Raw genomic sequence first — 20,665 nt, 5'->3', positions numbered from 1 at the left:
ACTTTCTTCTGATATTTGTCCTTGATTTGGCCGATCTGAATGTCTGGATGGAAGAACAGGGTCAGACTCGACACCGCGGACTGCCTAATCTGCGGGCCAGTTAGCCACCGGTCTGAAGGTTATCCCTTAATATCGAGATGTTGAATGACATTGAATTCCGCCCTGCACTGCCCAAAGTCTGGAGATGAGTGCTGTTTCCGGGACTAAGCCGCTGTCATCACAGTGCCTTGCCACATATTTGGATTCTTTCTCAAACCAAATCGACGTACATAGTACTTTGCCTCAAGAAGATGTGCGTAAAAGGTTCAAACCTATCGAGGGCGCTGCTCCTGCATAAGACGTCATTGTTTCCGGAATAAGGCCTCAGTCGTGAGGCGAACTACGAGGAAATGCCCTGAGTTATATATAGATATTCAAATACATGACGGTAGGTATATTCATAAGGAGAGAGACCGGTTTTATCTTCGAATGATATAAGTGTTCTCTTCTATCTACACTCTCTACCACTCACCTAGCCATGAGTTTTGTCTTGCTGAAGAATCATCGATTTTATCTCTTTAAAGACAACATCATAGCAACTCATATTACGACAATAATGTTACCAGGGTAAGGCTGAGTGTCTGTGAATACCAAACTGATTACTACACACCGTCGTTGGGCTGGGGGCAATATTGACCCTCCAGTCATGGCCGAATTTCTCAAATCAACTTTCAACATCACAGTTCTTGGCCGTGAGGCATCAACCTCGACGTACCCGTAAAACATCAAAGTTGCCAATCTGACTTCCCCGCATCCTCCCTCACTGAAATCTTGCAGGGTTAAGACGCCGTCATAAGTATTTTTGGCCCCCCTGCCTTTGCGGACCAGATGAAAATTGCCGACGCCGCCATCGCCGCCGGAGTTAAGATCTTCATCCCGAGCGATTGAAGCGATATCAGGAACCCTGAAGTTTTAAAAAATGCCCCTATTCAGGCTGTAAAGCGCACCCTGGTAGAATATCTTGAGAGCCAACAAGATAAGAATTACTTGGACTGCTCTGATTCCGGAACTCCTTGCTGATTGAGTAAGTGTTCCCATATCGTTTGTACTTTACCCTCTAGGACGAATCAATAGATACGCAACAAGAGAGACCTTTTATCCGCGTTAGATGGATTAACAATTCTTTTATTGTATAACACACGGTTTCTTGCAATATGATATTCCCAGCAAATCCGCACTTGCCTAGGATGCCGGAAACGTTCATATGAGCATGTTCACCCAGCCGCAAGTGGGGCGCGCCCTGGTGGCTATCCTCGAGCACCCGAGCGCAACTGCGAATCAGTATGTCTACGTGTCCTCGTATGCAGTGGCAGCGAGCGAAATGGTTACCGTGCTGGAGAAAGCCACGGGGAGCAAATGGAATGTACGAAAGATTGATCTCAAGCAGACACTATCCGAGGCGAACGAGAAGCTTGAATGGAAGGGGGTGGGCTAAGTGTTATCTGGTACTTGATTCGGGTAGCCTACTATTCCCAGGACGCATGCTGCGATTTTCGCAAGTTTTTGTGGAATGATAGACTTGGTTTGAAGGAGGAAAGTGTGGAGGTTGTGATAAAAGGGTTAATCGAGTGATTGTGTGAGCTTAATGGATTGAACGATTGATTGCCCTATATATTCCACAAGGGGCAGATTTAATATTGATGGTTTCTAAGTTATCTGGAGCCCAGCTGCATGCTTCTCTTAGAAAGGTACGGCACATACTACAGTACAGGTAAAATATCAATCCATTAGGGGGTTTCGATTATATGTACGAGTTTAACTTCTCACGGAGGAATATTCCGCAGTCTTGTTTTCCTTCCGCTGAAATCGAAATGTTGACATCCATGCTGTACCACCTACCTAACCACCCAACCACATCAATACGACTTCGGCAGCCCAAGCACCCTCTCCCCAATATAATTACAAATCATCTCAGGACTAACAGGGGCAATGCGCGGAATAAAAGCCTCCCTCAGGTATCTCTCGACGTGATACTCCCTCGCATATCCCATACCGCCATGGGACATCACTGCCCTCTCGCACGCCCTAAAAGCCGCCTCAGCAGCCAAGTATTTGGCCGCATTTGCATACTCGCCCGATGTGTATCCTGCATCATACATCCTAGCAGCCTGGTAGACCATCAGCCGCGCAGCTTCCAGGTTCATCCACGAATCAGCCAGCGGGTGCTGGATGCCCTGGTTTTGCCCAATTGAGCGACCAAACACCTGTCTCTCGTTCGCGTATATAGCCGCCCGACGTAGGGCTGCGTAGCCTAGTCCTAGAGCCTCCGCGGCAATCAATATGCGCTCGGCATTCATGCCGTGCATCATCATTTTGAAGCCGTTGTTTTCCTCGCCAATCATATCAGCAGCGGGAACTTTCCAATTTTCGAAAAAGAGGGTGTTGGTGTCGACGGCGGCACGGCCCATTTTGGGGATCTCGGAAACGTCGACCTGCGACCTATCGAGATCCGTGTAGAAGAGTGAGAGGCCCTGCGATGGCTTTGTAACTTTGTCCAACTGGGTGGTCCTGACGAGGATTAAGATCTTTTCCGCGTGTTGCGCGGTAGAAATCCAGATCTTCGAGCCCCTGAGGATGTAGTGGTCACCATCTCGCGTAGCCATTGACCGTAGTTTTAGTGTGTCAAGCCCGGTATTAGGCTCCGTAACGGCAAAGCAGGCGCGCTCACGGCCCTGGATTAGCGGTATCAAGAACCGCTGCTTTTGCTCTGCATTACCAAACCTCACAACCGGCTCTAAACCAAAAATATTCATATGCACCGATGACGCGCCAGACATGCCTGCGCCGGACTCGGATATGGTCTGCATCATCACGGCAGCTTCTGAGATACCCAACTGGGATCCGCCAAATTCTGTGGGCATGCAGACACCCAGCCAGCCATCTTTGGCCAGAGCAGCTTGGAAATCGAGTGGATAGCGCTTCGTCTCCTCGGCATTTAGCCAGTACTCATCGGGGAATTTAGAGCATACTTTTGCTATCGATTCGCGGATTGTGCGTTGTGACTCGGTCCAGTCGGGGTCGTGCGCCTGGAGGTATTCTGTTGCTTTGGCATGGAGGGATCTATGTCCGATACGCTGCGAAAGACGGGGACATATGTATTTCGGGCCGCGTAGGCATCTCGTTGATATCTCGTACAGTTAGTGAAAGAGATATTCACGGATGCCACAGGAAGGTGCTTTACCAGTCCCTGTCGGATTGCAGGGGGGAGAAAAGACATAGTGTGGGTGAAGAGGTGAAGCTGTAGATGACAACTCGAGCCTGTGTTTAATTCAGCAGCGGTGTTTACCACCTCTTTATCGGTGTGGAGAAGTCTATACCATCTTTGCTTCCGGGTGCGCATATGCTGTAACTACCTTTTTTTTTTTGGAATGCCGAGCCGGCAGTGGCCCCAGAGTTTGTTCGGCCAGGAAGACTTAGTTACCGAACGCGGGGAAAGTTGGTCTGGGGTTGCCCAAATGCCGATTTGCCGAAGGTTTTACTGGCATATTGCCGAACCGAAGCTCATGATGGGGTCAAAATCGATGCTGTGCATCAAAACGAACAATCATAAATATAATAGTAGTATTGTTATAAGTGGTTAAGGGATTTTGAAAAAATCGAATCTGCTCACATTTGCGCTCAAGGCTATGGGGTTTTTTCATTCGCAAAGGACAAGCCTAAGATTTACTCTTGCACGGAAGGGTTTAACTCATAGGGCAAATGTCTCGAGGTATCAGCAGGCTCCATATCTTCCACAGAAGTTCTACTCTTCGACTACCTCACCCGACGGAGGGAAGGGTGATTCTTTCGGGGCGCTGCATGGATTTAAAATACTGGATCTCACCAGAGTATTAGCTGTAGGTTTGGGGCCATGTTTACAAACAACCATTCAGGACATGGCTAGGCTAACAGTTATTTCCATTTTGGAAAATAAACCTAGGGCCCGTTTTGCACGCAGATATTGGCAGATTATGGCGCAGACGTAATTAAAGTCGAGCAGCCTGGAAAAGGTGTGAGTATAAATCGTCGTTTGGTGTTTGAGTTTGGAAAATATTATGAATATGAGCTAATTGCGGGATGTAAATAAGGATGACACGAGATACTGGAGGACAGAGGGAGAGGGCGAAAAGTGGCAAACGGATGCAATATCCTGTTACTTCGCGTGTGTAAATCGGAATAAACGTTCCGTTGCCTTGAACCTGAAGAGCCAAAAGGGCAGGGAGATTCTCCTCGATCTGGTTAAAGTTTTAGACGTAGTGTAGGTCCTAGACTATATCCATCCATGACTGAAACGGCGCTGATATTCTAAAGCGTCGAAAATTTCGTCCCAGGAAAAATGGACGAGCTCGGCATTGGCTACGATGTTCTCTCGAAAATAAACCCTGCCGTCATCCACGCCAGTATTTCGGGTACGTGATGCTTCCAAAGCTATCTGGGCTAGCGATTTGACAGTGTCATAGGGTATGGTGCCGCAGGACCATATGCCCAACGCGCTGGTTACGATATAATTGCAGCAGCAGAAGGTGGTCTCCTTCATATAACTGGTGAAGCAGATGGCCCACCTACAAAACCCGGAATCGGCTTGACAGACCTGTGTACGGGCTTGTATATGCACGGAGCAATAATGGCGGCGTTGCAGGCTAGGCATCGAACTGGGAAAGGCCAAAAGCTAGACGGATCCCTCTTCGAAACGCAGCTATCACTGCTAATCAATGTTGCAAGCAGTTGGCTAAACATGGGACAAGAAGCACAACGATGGGGGACGGCTCACCCGAGCATCGTTCCATACGAAGGTTTTAAAACCAAGGATTCCTACCTTGTCCTTGGAGCAACCAATAATAGACAATTCGGAGTTCTCGCAGAGCGCATGGGAAGGCCTGATTTGGCAACCGACGAGAGATTTCTGACGAACGATTCAAGGGTGAGAAATCGAAGTGAGCTGAACAACATCTTGTACGACTTGTTCAAAACCAAAACGACAGACGAATGGCTCGACGTCTATGAGAACAGCGGGATACCGTATGGTCCAATTAACAGCCTAGAGAGGGTATTTACCCACACTCAAACTCACGCTAGAGAAATGGTCAAATCTATCGATTTCGATGCTGCTGTCGATGGGATTTTCAAGGTCGTAGGTAAGTGTTATGTTCCCCCAAGCCTAATCGTTCGCCGTAATTTTGAGATTAATTACTAAAATGGAATATAAAATAGGCTTTCCTGTTAAGTTTAGCAACACTGAAGCTTCCGTTCGGAGCAACCCTCCGCTTTTAGGAGAGCATACGGACGATGTGCTTAAGGAGCTCGGTCTCTCACAGGAAAAGTTGGCTGACCTGCGACGGGAGAAGGTTATATAAAAGAATTTAGTAATGGATTGTTCATACCAGATACTGTTCACAACGAAATTACCTGGACTCAACAGTTTCTTCCAATACTATGAATAACTCCAACATGAAACCCGCTTCACAACGCAGGGTATTTAGGGGCGACTCCTTCAACACAGCTAAGAATGTCAAACCTTTCGTCGAAAGGAACGGAGTAATAGAGATGTCTCTATGGTGTAGGGTAGCTGACTACTTACGACGTATATCCGTATATAAATAATAGCGTTTAGTTGGTTGTTCCAGTGCCTTTAAGCGGTTGAGGGAGGGCCTTGAGTTCGTTTGGACGGACGCGAAAGACCTGCACCAAGAAGCAAGCACGATTTTGGTTATTTTTTTCAGCAATCCATGTCACCCCTTGACTATACGAATGTCACGCTGGTTGTTATCAATCCTACCCAGTCATATGAGTGAGCGCTGAAGGCATTAGGGTTGCTGGATGTCGTCTCTCCCCCCCTCCAAAAAAAAGGGGGTGGTCACGGTCACATGATATCAAACCCCTTTTTTGTTCCACAGTCGCTTCCCTCTTCCTTCCGCACAGAGAGACAACAGCAGCATCCAAAATATCAGAAATGGACAGAAAGGAGGCACAGACATAGTGTATAGACTCTGCTCAACAGATGGGACATTGCGAGAAATAACCGTTCTGCGCTTTTCCAAGATCAGATTCCCCTAACCTTGCTCCCCTGGTCAAACACACAGGGGCCTGCCTATACACAAAATAATTATCGGGTAGACCTTTAGCCCTTTTCAAATTGGGTTGCTGGGAGGACCTCAGGATAGTCGTGTCGTGTTGTATAACCGAACATAACACACATATCACAATGGCAGGCAATCCACACTCAGAAACCTTGTCTCAGGCTGCAAATGGTGAAGAGCTCAGAGATGTGGAAGCAAACCCGCAACCACTACATGTCGATACAGATTCGAGACCGTCGATCCTGCGCTATTTAGCTCAGGACATCAATACGGAACATGCAAATCTAATATTTCTAGTCTGCTATTTCCTATCAGGTCTTAGCGACAGCTCTGCCTACAAAGCCTGGGGTTGCTTTGTTAGCATGCAGACGGGTAAGTCCTTTTTTTTTTTACTATCCACATATGTTTGTTATGTTGGATTTTATAGAAAACGAGTCGTTTCCAATGTTGACATCACCATAACTCTCAGGAAACACCGTCTTCATGGGATTGGGAGCATCCGACACCCTCGATCAAACGACATACCATTGGCTTAAGGGCTTAGTTTCAATTTTCTCTTTCTTCTTGGGAAGTGTAGTATTTCCCAAAACCCGATACTTTGGACACCAAACCAGACGTACTCTACTCGTCAATTTCGGCTCTCAGACTCTCCTCGTCAGCGTTGCAGCAGCCCTGTTGCAGTCAGGTGCAATCGAAGATTCTGGCGTGGCTACTGACAACGATGCTTTCCTTAAACTTATCCCAATAGCCTTACTCGCCTTCCAATCCGCGGGCCAAATGGCAGTAAGCAGGCTACTGGCCTTCCCCGAGCTCCCAACAACAGTCTTGACAAGCGTTTACTATGACCTGGGGTCTGAGCCAGGGATCTTGAAGCCATTGACCACGAACAAAGCGCGCAACCAGCGCATTACCTCCATCATTGGCGTTGTTGGGGGTGCAGTCGTTGGAGGTTTCCTTGCCAAAAGCACAGGGAGGATTTCGCCCGCTCTGTGGATTGTCGCGGGGTGCAAATTAGCCATATCGGCTATTTGGCTTTTCTGGAAGCAGGCCCAGGTGAAAGTGCAGTAAAATCCAACAGCCTCAGTATCGTGAACGCGTGGGATATGGACGAATTCATATTATTCTCGTATTCTTTAATTTTATAGGGTTATTGTGATCAATAGATATGGCGATGCCGTGGTGCATGGATGTGGTTTCGAGTAGGCTTTTCCGCACATGGAGACACCCAGCCTCCAGGCAAGGTCTGTCGAACCCTCTTCGGACACAAGTTTCCATCTCACCGGACATTGTCTGATAATGTTTAAGTGAACTGGTATCAGCACGCGACACACCTTGCGCCATTCCACGGCAAATATCGATATCAAAGATGTATCGACGGGCAGGTTTATCGGCAGGCATGATGATATATCTTAACTCCGCCCTCCGTCCGCGTGCAACAACTTCGAAGAGTCGGGATACCTCTTACCGCTCGACCGACCTCCGTGATGAGGAACTAGGGAGACACGATAGGTTTCCAGGCCACCGGGGAAGAGCAGTTAATTACAACACGACGTTTGGCACTCCATACGTAGTATGATAAGCATGGGTTATTTTGAATGGGGAGTGAGAGTGATTGAGGAAGTCAATGGGAATTTTAGATGGGATATAAATACATGTAGTTAGACATTAGTAAACAATTCATGTAGTACCATGCAAAGCTTGATCATAGCTGAGGGATAGTAGAGTTGCTTCCATACCTTGTTTGTACATGTACATGTACCTTTCTTTTTTTCATTTTCTTTCCGAAAACGACAACCAGCCTTTGAAAACGAGAGAAAACTGTCTAGCTACCACTAGAAATAATCATGCTAAGTAACCAAAAGTAATAAAAGCGGAACTGGTTGTCCAGAATCTTACAGATCATCAACCTGCTAATCAAAGAGCATAGATTTCGTAACTACTGTGTAGTTAGTGAACTATGACGCAATATCAACCCCTCCCCTCCATAGCGGATCGAAACCACTCCAAGAGGTCATGCGAAGACGAAACACAGATACCATGGCGGGGTAATTTAAGTGAAAACACGCCAAGAGAGGATGAGGACGTAAACTCATCCGACGTCTCAATTAAATGAATCAATGAATGAATCGACAGAACATCAATAGTCAATGATTCCAGGATGGAAGCCCCATCCCATCCATGTCTTCACGAACAAAAGCTAGCCACCAGCGCGTCGGTGATGGTGTAGCAGATTAATCTCCTATAGCCTGCCTTGCCCACGCCCTTGCATACGTATTTCAGATGAGGGTGGTGAACGGTTGCAGAAGAGAAGGGTCAGCCGACCAGAATCAAAATCGGACAGCCAGCCCTAGCCCCTAGCCTGGTCAAAATCGCTGATATTTCCCTTTTTTCCCTCCTCAATAACAATAATTCCACATCAGATGAACTGGAATGCGATGGATGTGGTCCCCCGCTCCGGTTTAGTCTAAGCCGCCTGTGGACATCCATCCATCCATCCATCCATCCATCCTTGCTGAATTTCCAACGCTATTTTATTTCTTGGTGATGATGATTATTTTGATGAACTGTCAATTGCCACCTCGTTGGCTCTCCATCACACCCAAAATAGTTTTTAGGTTGGTTGGTTCTTTTTCTCCACCGCGACCAGCGGCTGCACGACACCGGTTCGGTTCGCAGCGGAAGTGGCCGAGCCTCCCTTAGGCCATGCGCATCGCATAACTTAATCCCTAGTTAGGAAGATACTGGTGCGAATAATATTTTAGTAGAGCGCGCTTAAAATGTGTGCTTTGGTCTCTGCAGGCTGCAGAAGTTTTCAAAGCACAAACGCGCCGCGCACGGAGAACTGCGTTGAACATGATGAATTCTAAGCACAGTCTGCAGAGAGCGGTCAGTGAGGGGCAGCCATATCTGATCGAATCAGATTAGGGTTACAAACAGGAAAGCAAGCCCTAGCTAGCGACACCCACACACACACAGAGTAATAGATAATAATAATAGCGAAATTCGAGGAGCGAAAAAAGGAAAGGGAATTTCTTTTTTTTTTTTAAAAAAAAAAAGCAATTATTTAGCTCCCCCCGAAATACGGAGGAAAGAAAACAGATGGGCGCCAAAATGGGTTCGTTGCATCGCGCCAAATGGGAATCCGCAGCCTCAGGCAGGGGTCAAAGAAAAAAAGCAAAGAAAGCGAGAGGTGCGGTCAGTGGATGGGATGCATGGGCACATCCTTCTCTCCTTGTCTTCGCGGCAAATCAGGGTTATTATTATTGTTCGTTCGGGGGGGGGCCTTTGCAGTGCTTTTTCTTTCTTCTTTATTTGTTTCTCTTTGATGTGATTTGATTATATGTAATCCCGTATAATATCCACCCTTTTATGCGCGCTACAAAGAAAAGCCAGATCAGTTTGGAGCCGGGGTTTGGTATATTTGTTAGTTATTGGCCCAGGATGTGATGAAGCCACACTTCGTTTGAGAAAAAGGGAACAATAATTAATCGAGGGGGAAAGAAGAATACTCCCCACATCATGCATGTAGACAGATAATAACAAACCCACGTACATGATACATGATACATGGTGTCTTGACGTTTCCATCTTCCCTCATTCCTTCCCTTCGAAGGAAGAATCGCAGAACGGCGGCGACGGAGACCTTCCACAGAAACATTCGCTGAGCTGGCCCCAGACGCTAGCTATAAAAGCATAATTTGCACATGGACTGTGAAGGTTTGCAGGGTTCGCCGCCCGTTGGTCTGGGCCGGGACTGGATCCAAAACCCGCCGAAGCCAAAATGCGCCGTTCTGTTAGCCATGGGCATCTGCGCAGGGTCGTGGGTGGTGTGGATGTTGGAAGCGTTCCCGCCGCCATCCTTCCATGCGCCTTGGATGGAGCACTTTGTAGTAGTGGGCGCGGATGATGTGCCTTTTCCACAGTCCTCCCTGCTCCGATATTTGGTGACAGCTGCTCCTATTATTATTATTATTGCGGTACTCTCCCTCTGACGGGTGATGGTGGTGTTGTTAAACCCTGTTGCCCACACTTCCCGTTGAACGAAAGGTATGTACGCTGTATGCCCTGGAAAACTCTGATGTTAGATAAAAGGCCAGGACAGGAGACAAAAGGGAATAAATCCAAGTACACACATACGCTGTAGGTGCCCACCAAATCTTCTTCCTTCATGCAGCCTCGAGCTCCAGCATATTATTATTCTTCCTTTTTCCTTTTTTGTTCTGCGCTGCGCAGATACCCAACATAAAAAGGCGATCAACAATTGTGAAGATTAGGAAATCATAAAATACCTGATTTCTTGATGTAATGTTGTATAATTTACACCTCGGTTTCATACAGCGTATATTGATGTATGTAACTTACGTATTCTGGTATTGTTACAACAATACAGCCATCGCACAATCGCACCAAGCAGAAACGAATCCCAAGTCGAGTCGAGGGTTGCACTCTTGAGCCCGGCATCCTGGATAGGCCGTGTGTGCTAAGTTGGACGGACGGCTAGACATGCCCTTGAGTTCAATAACTTAAGACCGTTGGTATATATTATTCCAATATCTCAGCTTCGAGGTGAGCATGATGATTTGCGCAGACCCGGGGGGGAGAAGTTGTAAATGGTTCAGCTCTGGCTGCTCGAAGGCCACAGAAAGCACAGTAGTTACCATTTCTCCAACCATAGGCGAGCAGAAACATGTGCTCTGTGGCCAATATCGCCGGTATCTGAGATTGGGCCATGGGGCCTATGAGAGAGATGGATTTCTGTTCCTAGTTCAGATCGAGGAAAAATTCATCTCAAGATACGGTACTACGGAGTATGCTAGCTGCTAACATAGTTAGTGATTGTGTTATGTGAAAGATACATCCATGGATACCATAGTTACCGAACAACTGCAACCAACCGAAAGTTACCTAGAACTCTCGTCGAAGTCTCTCCAAGTCCTCCTCCTCATCATCTCGAGTCTTATATTCAAACTCTGTGCGAAGTAAACTCTGTGCGAAGTACGGAGTACTCCTCCGTACAGATGCTACTACTTATCCATTTGTCTTTTGTCCCTTTCCCCCCTTTCAGCTGTACAAAATGCGCATATTCCAAACTCACTTTCTCTCCCCTAGCTTCTGTCTATGTTGTATCAAAGTCCAGTTCATCCCATTTCAATCATCATGCACTCTCACCGTCTTTTACAAGGAGGCCTCGACTTTTCTACCTGATGCCCTCAAATTTCCATCATTTCGAAACTTCGGTCGGTCTGCCCAACAAGATTTGCTCAACAGCTTTTCGAATTCCTCCCTGGATAAAATTAGGGGAAAAAAAAAAAATCATCACTTCCTCTCCTCCCCCGCTTTTCTTCTATTTATTTTGCTACTATTGCTACAGTAATTCAGAATCTATAATCTGAAGGGCTGGTTGGTAGCAGGCTTTCTTTCGGCCTTGTTGTCTTTTCTTATCTTCCCCACAAAGGTGGATTGCTGCCCAATAAGGCTACCATTGTTTTTGTCAAGTCATGCTGGGCTGCAATGCTTATATTTACTTTTTTATTTCTTCAGCATGAATTTTCAGTCAGTCTGATATTACAATACAGCAGGAATATATGTAATATATTTGCTACCGTTGTTATTTTCGATGAGGAGTGCAAGATACATTGTCATTCGTGCTTTTTGCTTCCTAGCAGTGGCGTTTAAATATTTTCGCTGCTGAGATGGTTGATGTGATTGGGCGCGGGAGCCTAGAAACTATGCTCTCTTCGATTCACAAAAGTTGACCTCCTCGACCTATTATCTATCTCTCCTCGACCTCAACCCTCGATGAAGGGGAAATGCGTCTCGCTTGTCCTGTGAAGACGTTTTGCAGTAATGAGCCCTCGTTCCCAATCATTGCAACATTCTGATGTTTCATCAGAAGAAATACCGTTCCACTCGTTAAACATGTAGAGAGACGGGAATACGCTCCAATCCGCGCTTGGGCTTGAGCTGGTATGAGTCACGCCGAGTAAGAATGGACGAAGGAGAGGCACAAGGCAACTGTGTGTGTTTCCTACTCTTTTCTATGCCTGGCCTGCTATCTGTGGCTTTGTCCGAATGAATGGTAAAAGCTTGGATACCTGAAGAGAAAGAAAAGAAGAAAGTAAGAAAAAAGTGCCTCGCTCGTACGGAGTAACTATGTTAGGTCTAATAACTTTAAAGAAGTAATAGAAAAAGTAAGGCAACCATATGTCGGGGCGTAACTGGTGTTGTTGCAAGTCAGTTGGGAGAGGAATAGTTGGAGTTGAGTTGGGTGGCGAATATCGCGACATGTTTTAAAGTGTGTGGCTGCGTATTTATTGGGTTATTGGGTTATTTTAATCACGACCGCATAAACCCATCCCTTCTTCAAGTCAGAACGCCCGATGTATCAATCTTGCCAATGTTCAGGCATTGTCTAGGGCTCTCCGGGTATGAACCTGTTCACATGGCCTCCAGAGTCCTTCTCCTCCCTCTTCTTCATCAGCCGGTAAAATGCGTTCAGCGAGAAAATGGAAAGTTGATACGGAACAAGATATTCAACAATAATACAGGCAGATTATCCATGCCTCGTCTCCTCCCTTCTATTGGCTTGTGGAAATAATAACAGACGATGAAGCATTTAAGAAATGCCCACTATCTTATTCTATCCATTTATGGATACACCCGCTCGGTCTACTTCCATCTCATCTCCCTTCTTGGAGAAACCGATATTGAGGCTCTACAAAGTTCCATCGAAGAAACGGTTGCCTTTCTTCACCCTTATTGCCCGATGAATCATACCGTTGGGCTGTTATGACATGAATTACCCGATCCAACAAACCGGCTTCTTCAACCCCCAACCAACCACCCCTTTGCCGTGTTCCCTGGTTTGGATATCTTCCCGTCTGAGGACCGCCTCTAGATCCCAGAACCAGCCATCACAAATCATCATGTGGTCACAGCCAAAGTCACAGTGACAGTGACAGTGACAATGATGAATCAACAATTAGCCCACCCACAACAGCTCCCGTCATGATTGGAAACTGCCTAATGGAAAACACGAGCAGCGCCTAATTTGAGCAGAAGGCTCTATCATTGAGCTGCACATTGTGAACAAAGTTACCGACTGATGAAAGAGACGGTTCCATGATGACTGAAAGAAATGACGTTGGGCTTCCCTTGTTGGAGTAACAATGTTATATTATCGAAACAAGCTGAGGAGCGGAGTCGTAGTTGGACCCAACTCTCGCCCAACACCCCCAGTGTCCATTCGTCTTTTTTTGTTTTCTTCTGGTATGGATTGGCCATGGGGTGTATGACAGGGTAGAGGAAGAATAAGGCTGAGCAGAAGAAACTGTCAACGTTCATTGTACTCCGTAGTGCGTAGAGTTACTGCTGGATAGATGTATGACAAGAAAAAAATAACTCAAACAAAAGCCTCAACAGCATTGAAGATCGGACCAACGTCTGTACACCCCCCTCTCCTCCTCCTCCTCCTCCTCCTCCTCCTCCTCCTCCCCCCCTTCGTCCTATCCCCAATATCTTTGCCTTGTTTTAAACTCAGTTGGAAGTATGCCACATTTTGGGGGGCGATCAAAACATGGCCGCAACTAATTTGACACCCAGTTAGCGTTTAGTTTGATATCCATCAGCAGGCAAGTTAGATATGTTGGAGAGAACAAAACAGAAAAAAAAAAAAGGCTTGTAATCCATCGAGGGCAGAACAGATTTAGTTCTTCACCAGGGCAGCAGGCCGACAGACTCCAACACAGGGGCGTTAGTAACCGGACACTACTCCCCGTGCTGAGGGAATCAGAGAATCAGATGCAACGACACAGCCCGGCAGAGGAGACACAAGAGTTCCTAGTTCAAGCTATCTGTTTTATGTTTCTATATTTAGCACACTTCCTTTTTTTTTCCCCCGCAGAAACATTGCATTAAACAATCATTAAGGATCAGGGTATAATCAGGGAGGCAATGGGGCCAACGTCGTATAAACCCTTCAGCTGAAGTGGGAAAGTGTGTACAGTGCAATAACAGTCTGTTGTTTCGTCTGAACAGCGGACAAAGGCATCCATACGGTTAGGAATTCGTGGCTTTTAGCCTTTAACTATAACTACAACGGGAGTGGAAAAGAAGTATTTAAAGCACGTTCTATTTAACTATGCCGGGTGGTTTATTAATCGCCCTTCCAAGAAAGGTCCTACCCGCAAACTTCGCGGAGGATAAGTTAACGCGCTAAATAAACTCCGCGTATCAATCTCGTCGCCCCCGCGGCCCCGATGTATTTCGTGTATATATGGCGAGCTTTCTGGAATTGCGGGTGGTGGAATTTCCGCCGAGTTCAGCTAGCGGCGCCGTTATAACGGGTGGGTTCCGTGGGCGAGCGACTAAGAACAAGGGGCTACCTCCCTCCCGACAAGCAACACACTCGAGGAAGAATCATGGGGTAAACAAGAATAATGATGACATGTACTTCGTAGTTGGGGGTTATATAAAATAGCCTACATTCACGTTAGTTAAAATATAATGTCCTAATATTAAGTAACGGATTCAGCGCAAAATCTGCTCTAATTGCCGAAACGGGCACAGAAAATACGGAGCAGTCATCTAGGATGAAGCCGGGCACAACGCTCTGCAACCTGGCACCGGCGCACCGCAGCACGCTCGGTCGGTCGTCGTACAGCCGGAATGGATTTCGATATACGTGCTAATTATGTAGATGTATGTACTGTACCTTCTGGAATAATAAGGGGGCACCTCTTTTTGCCTGCCGGCGGAGATTCTAGCCAGGAGGAACAAGCTGATGATCATGATCTACTGTTCGTAGACATAAGAGGCCAGTAACTACTCCGTACCTGTACATGTGCAAGTATATCATTCCTCCCAATCCCGGTTGGTACGGAAAGGCCTCGGTGCGAGGTTTGACCTGGGGAATTGCAGCGATCCGGCGACGCAGCGATTTGGTCGAACCACCACTCTCCCCCCACTTTCTGATATGTGCGTCATGCTATGCTATTGCAGTAAACGCCATGTGGGCAGGGGTTTAATATGATCCCCCCTCCAGGGCGGCCACACACGTCGTAGGAGACCATACGACCTCACCACTCCATTGGCAGCGCGATGATTCCAGCCTTGTTGCCCTTGCGCCCTGCACTGACGAGAGAGTGTAACTTGCAGATTGCACTTTTTCGTGGTTGGTGATCCATTTAAACCATAGGACTCAGTTCAGATCGAAAAAAAAAATATTCTACAAAGGGTTTTTTTTTTTTTTTTTGGATTTGCTTTAAATCCGGGCATTACATTTGCCGCGCATATCTCCGCAGGGAACTTTTCCCCGTTTTTGAAAGGACCATTTCAGCCATCGTGGAATTAGAGTTAAGAGTATTCAAAACCATAGATGCACTCCGCAGAGTCGAAGGTTAAATCATAGAGTTGCGGGACTCCCGGGATGGTATCCATGGATTTCCTGTGGAGTCCGTGAGTTAATTATTTATCTTTTGAGGACGGTGAAGATTGGATGAATGTTATTCCCTTTCCTTCTCATTCCCTTTCGCATGTGGTGATGATATGACGGAGTAAAACAAATGACAGACCAAATGATGGGCTCCCCCGTTCGTGGAATCTTTTAATTTTCGCCCCGACACTAGGCCGGCGGAGAATGTTCTGGAGGGAGGGGCATCGCTGAAATCTCTAGCGCGACCAGACGGGAGGCGCATGCTAGAAGGGCTCCGGGAGCGGCTGCTGTTTTGTAGGTAGTGGCATGCTTTGGATCGATGGATAGTTTTCCAGGATACGCTGATTATGATTCTCGTGAACTTGAATTGGTCTTATCCGCTAAAATACCGCACTTCAGTTGTTGGTACACGTTTCTCCCTCCAGGCAGCTATCAAAACAGGACGCGACATGACAACCAGGGCGTGGTGAGGAGGAGGATGATGATGATGATGACGATGACGATGATGATGATGATGGGATGTGATGGGGCAAAAATATAAAACCGTCGCCAGATGAAGAGAGATCCTGGTGATGGCTTGAGAAATAATGACACTGCTGCCTGATGCTTAAGTCGCGCTGTACAAATTTTGAAAAATTGTGCTTTGTTCGTTTCCTGTGATATTGGTAGGGTAGTACTCCGTAGTTCTTTAAAAAATCATTAATCCATCCATCCATCAAACATATTTCAGCTGCAGAGGGGGTTGAGTCATGTTTTGTGCTTCAGTGCAACAGCCCAGCCATCCATGTATCCATTCATCGGCGGATATTTCCCCTTTCCCTCTCATAGCGATGATAAGAATAAACCCGGGCTGGAGTTTAGGAACGTCATTGCTCCTGAGTATGACCCAAAAGCCTTGCGACGCAACGCATTGATGAATAAATAAAATAATAATACGTATAAGTAGCTTAAGGATGGATAGTTAAACTAATTAAGCGATTTCCGCGAGCTTCCAGCGTTTGCCATGCAGCATGTTCAATAATGACATCCAGGATCCATGGGAAGAAACGGCAGAATATTCTTCCGTTGGCTTTCTGCTGGAATTCAAGCGCAAGGATCCGAGACCTTCTCTGAGGATGAATAAATTATGTTAGGCTCTTGAGCAGTCTCTGATATTTCGTTTGATGGAGCTTGTTTGCGGGTTGAACGAATAATTAATTAATATTTAATAAAAAATGGAGGGGTTGAAGAGGGAAGGAAGAAGCCGTGTGTGTGTGTGTCACTGGCAGCGGACCTAGTAATACGGATACGAAACCGGCCGTCACAGCGATTGATACTTGGACAATCATATAATAATGCCCAGGTACGTGTATATGTAATATTACAGATTACAGGACGACTTCCCTGCCCAATAATACAGCTGGCGTATGGTATGGTATGGGTCAAGAAGCAGCCATCGTATCTATCATCGGCGGCTGGGGCTGGTCGTGCGCAGCCCTGAAGGGATGAATGCCAAGGACTGGGGCACCTACGCCGCCCAGGGCCAATCAGGGCGAGACGTGCCTGTTACGGGCCGCACATCGTGGCCGTCTAAACTCCACGCTTTGGCGGGACGAAAGCCACCTTAGTTGTACTGTACTGTACTTCGGTATGTATGGTGTATGGGAACATGGGAGATGGGTAGATATTATTGCGGGCGTAATACTGCCCAAAAACAATAATAATAATGAGTTGCTTGCTCGCTTGCCGTATCGTATCTGTGATCAAGCCCGTACATACCGTACCGTACATGACACACACACACACACACACAACACATATATTTCTCGGTTTGGCCCGCCCCCGCCTGGAAGTCATATTAAATACAAATAAATAATACCTGCTGTTTTTCTTCGCCCCAACCTCCTCCTCCTCCTCCTCCTCCTCCTCTTCTTCTTCTTCTTTCTCTTACTCTGGCCTTTCGCTTGTTCCTTTTTTCTCCTTCTTTAACTTCACATAATCCATTCCTCGCCATCTATCCATCTCCCCGTCCCGAGAAGAGCAGAACTGACTGGCAACCTCGTCTGACGGTTATCCTGAATTGTTCAGCTCCACCCCATCCCGAAACCCCGGATTCTCTTGTGGTGGTGGCGAGTTCTGTTGTGTTTTGGATCCTCCCCTTCTTTTCTTCTCACTCTCTTCTCTCCTCCTCGCTTGTTCGACCAGGAGTCGTTGCCAGAGCTCAAATGCACGACGGGCAAGATCAGTCAAATCTCTTTCTCTTGCCTCCTCTAGATACCTCACCGCGGTGACGGGCATCTTTATATCTCCCTTTTCCCCCTTTTATATATCCCTATTTTTGTCCCTTGGTTGTCATTTTTGTAGGAGCGATATCCTGTACAATATACTTATCTTTTTTTTCTTTGTTTCTCCTCTTTGTCTTTTTTTTTATACTTTCCTCTGCTCGCCATTTAAACCGTTCTAAAGAAAAAAAAGGAGTTAAATCTGTTTTTTTTTTTTTTTTTTTTTTTTTTTTTTTTTTTTTTTTTTTTTTTTTTTTTTTTTTTTTCTGAATTTCTCCGGCGCGGTTGATTTTCTCGGTGTCTCTATGCCCGTCTATCGATAATGTATCAATATCCCCCTCAACCACCCCATGGGTGGTCTACCTACGACTACGCAACTACTTCACCTCCGCAATACCCCTATTACCCTTCGAACTACGCCTCGCCGCACGTCTCTCCTCGTACCAAACGACACTCTCATCGGGCTAGTTATTCTGCTGCGAAGGAACCGTCAAGTGGTTGGCATTCGATGCCACCTGGGTATGGGAGTTACTATGATTCAGTACACGGTTATTCCTCGCCTCCGCGAAAGCACGAAAATGTAAGTGGTGCTTATGGCGAAAGCCACTTCGGTGCGACCAGCAGGCCAGCGCGTCGCCGCGCCTCCATGCCAACTGGAGAACCTTTCTACCATCCCACCTCTCCGTGGCGATCGCAGAAACGACCCTTCTTCATGGATGTGGTTGACGATGCTTTCGATACGCCGCACTCCTCGTCTTACGTGCCTCCTCCCTATGTGCCTCACAGTGCATGGGACGGTGGCGCTAGCAGTCGTCGTTTTGCTGAACCCAGAATGTCGGCTGCTGGGCGGAGTGCAGCTGAATATTATTTTTATCGTAAGGCAAAGCCAACCACTGATCAGTCTTTCTACTACAACCAGATTCCGGTCTATGATGAAGCAGACTCTCCCAAACGCTCTCGTGCTCGTCGCGCCTCTACCTCCGCCCGCACTCCGCAAAAACCCAAACCCTCCACTGCCGCAGGTGCATCGAAACACGCCAAAGCTACTGAAGCAGACGCCATCCGTATGGGTATTCCTGAAGGCTATTCGATAAAGAACTGGGATCCCAACGAAGAACCTATCCTCCTGCTCGGCAGCGTTTTCGATGCCAATTCCCTCGGCAAGTGGATCTACGACTGGACAGTGTTCCACCACGGAGCCTCTGCGCCAATGGCCGATGTCGCGGGCGATTTGTGGCTTCTCCTCATCAAGTTGGCTGGCAAAGTAAAACGAGCGCAGGAATGTGGGCCGCGCATTCGCAATACGGAAGCGCGGGAGATGGTGGAGGACTTTTTGGAAAGCGGCGAGCGGCTCTGGCATCGGTTCGAGAAGCTTCTGAAGGCGTGTGAACATTTCATGTGGAAGGCTGCGAAGCGGGAGAGCGGCAAGGGTGGGCCTGTCATGATGGGCCGGAACGCGGGTTGCGAGTTTGTCGATTCGATCTTTGGTCGTGATCGCGAGTTGGAGAATACGGAGAAGTTGATGAACAGTATTCGGCTGTGGGATATGCGTTTCGACGCTAACTGTGACGAGATTTTGCGTCGTCCGACCGCGTTTTAAGATCACAGATCCTTTTTTTGGAAATTTTTTCGACATTTTTTACAGTGTTCTATCTGCGTGTTATAGAAAATTGGAAGTGGATAAGTATGTGTCAGGAGTCGGGATGAGTTGAAACGGAGTCGCTGGTGGAATTTTGAAGGAATGGGCAGGTTTATCAAACGATCAAATCGACACGGGAAACCAGCTGCCCCTCCGGCATCAGTTTCCAGGGGTAAATGGAAGAGAAGTTGCATACGACACGTTTTAAAAAACAAGTTCCTTCCCTTACCGCCCTCCTGCGTTCCACCAACCTCCATACCGAGTATCATTTCTGTTCCTTTTTTTATTTCCCCTCACCACTCGCCCCCCTCCTCGTCCACTCTTATCGTATCCTTCAATGCCTCGCCGGCAAAACAAACCTTCATTATATTCCTCCCCTCCCCGCGAAAATCACAATTATTGTCCGTACGCGAACCCGCCAGGGTGTCTCGCTTCAAGCTATTGCCTTTCCATCGCTCCGGCGCCAGGGATCTTCACCGCGCCGCATCGCATTGCGTGTTGTACCTTTCAGCCCGTTTTTACTTCCCATTTTCGGTTATGAGCCTAATTTTGTTTTTGTTCTGAGTGCTAGTTAGTGGCGGGGACAACATCCCCTTTTTCGACGGCATCATCTGCCGTCATCGTTCCGTTTCAGCCCCCAGCTCAACAGTTTTACTTTATTTTCCTACCCACTCGCTATTCAATCCTTCATTTCTTAGGAACCTTATCCTCGGCTAACTGGGTTGGGACTGGGGCCGGTTATCTGTCCTTGTGTGTTTGTGCTGTGCTGTGCTGTTGGCTGTCTCATATATCTTCAAGTAAAGTGTCTTTTGTATGTGGATTGGGCTTTTGTCATTTATTTGACTCATTCTTTCAGCTCTTTGCTTTTTCGCTGTTAAAAGAGTTCGTCCATGTTTCGTTTCTTTCATTCTTGCTGCTGTTCCATTTCCTTTGATGATACCACTCCTGTTTTGGTTCCTCTCCTTTTTCTATTTAATTATTTTTTGACGTTATTTACAATTTATTTTGTGTCTATTCTTTTATTTTTACATACATGTTTTTTAGCCTGGCTTGTCTGTCTCTCTCTACGTGTCCGCCTGTGCTCGATCTACATATACCTTACATACATATACATACATACACACATATATACATTCATACATACACCACTTTTACACATTTTATCTACCTAGGTAGTGGGTATTGCCCTTTGAATTTCTTTTGGAGAGCAAGCAATACGCATACTTCCCGAATATAC

At 46.8% G+C, this 20,665-nt stretch overlaps 6 protein-coding genes across 7 annotated transcripts; 4 read left to right on the top strand and 2 right to left on the bottom strand.

The window, feature by feature from the left end:
- Positions 1-1,249: 1,249 nt before the first annotated feature.
- On the top strand, positions 1,250-1,474 carry BDCG_16982 (uncharacterized protein; the record flags this gene model as incomplete). The annotated part of the gene is made up of 1 exon (XM_045426155.1): positions 1,250-1,474. One exon carries the CDS (start codon positions 1,250-1,252, stop codon positions 1,472-1,474), a length of 225 nt encoding a protein of 74 aa, XP_045280948.1.
- BDCG_04616 (isovaleryl-CoA dehydrogenase) lies at positions 1,357-9,115 on the bottom strand. The gene is made up of 5 exons (XM_045420267.1): positions 5,597-9,115; positions 5,425-5,518; positions 3,929-5,348; positions 3,221-3,851; positions 1,357-3,167 (listed from the first exon to the last, which is right to left on the bottom strand). Exons 4-5 carry the CDS (start codon positions 3,377-3,379, stop codon positions 1,896-1,898), a joined length of 1,431 nt encoding a protein of 476 aa, XP_045276409.1. The 5' UTR covers positions 3,380-3,851; positions 3,929-5,348; positions 5,425-5,518; positions 5,597-9,115; the 3' UTR covers positions 1,357-1,895.
- On the top strand, positions 2,969-5,965 carry BDCG_04615 (CoA-transferase). Its single transcript, XM_045420266.1, has 6 exons — positions 2,969-3,875; positions 3,959-4,030; positions 4,107-4,276; positions 4,330-4,427; positions 4,479-5,153; positions 5,230-5,965. Exons 1-6 carry the CDS (start codon positions 3,666-3,668, stop codon positions 5,370-5,372), a joined length of 1,368 nt encoding a protein of 455 aa, XP_045276408.1. The 5' UTR covers positions 2,969-3,665; the 3' UTR covers positions 5,373-5,965.
- Positions 6,221-7,192, top strand: BDCG_04614 (uncharacterized protein; the record flags this gene model as incomplete). Its single annotated transcript, XM_045420265.1, has 2 exons — positions 6,221-6,467; positions 6,565-7,192. The coding sequence occupies 2 exons, from the start codon at positions 6,221-6,223 to the stop codon at positions 7,161-7,163; spliced, it is 846 nt and encodes a 281-aa protein (XP_045276407.1). The 3' UTR covers positions 7,164-7,192.
- A 659-nt stretch (positions 9,116-9,774) lies between the features above and the next one.
- Positions 9,775-10,265, bottom strand: BDCG_04613 (uncharacterized protein; the record flags this gene model as incomplete). Its single annotated transcript, XM_045420264.1, has 2 exons — positions 9,775-10,160; positions 10,229-10,265. 2 exons carry the CDS (start codon positions 10,263-10,265, stop codon positions 9,775-9,777), a joined length of 423 nt encoding a protein of 140 aa, XP_045276406.1.
- A 7,785-nt stretch (positions 10,266-18,050) lies between these two features.
- BDCG_04611 lies at positions 18,051-20,586 on the top strand (the record flags this gene model as incomplete). 2 transcript variants are annotated; one of them, XM_045420263.1, is made up of 2 exons in its annotated part: positions 18,051-18,369; positions 18,709-20,586. In XM_045420263.1, the coding sequence occupies 2 exons, from the start codon at positions 18,112-18,114 to the stop codon at positions 19,387-19,389; spliced, it is 939 nt and encodes a 312-aa protein (XP_045280946.1). The 2 variants fall into 2 exon arrangements, with proteins under 2 accessions (XP_045280946.1, XP_045280947.1); XM_045420262.1 differs by having other exon boundaries at positions 18,112-18,369; positions 18,691-19,389.
- Positions 20,587-20,665: the final 79 nt, after the last annotated feature.

The sequence above is a fragment of the Blastomyces dermatitidis genome (assembly GCF_000003525.1).
Source record: "Blastomyces dermatitidis ER-3 genomic scaffold supercont1.4, whole genome shotgun sequence".
NCBI classification, from domain to species: domain Eukaryota; kingdom Fungi; phylum Ascomycota; class Eurotiomycetes; order Onygenales; family Ajellomycetaceae; genus Blastomyces; species Blastomyces dermatitidis.
This window is presented reverse-complemented; position numbering and strand designations above follow the sequence as displayed.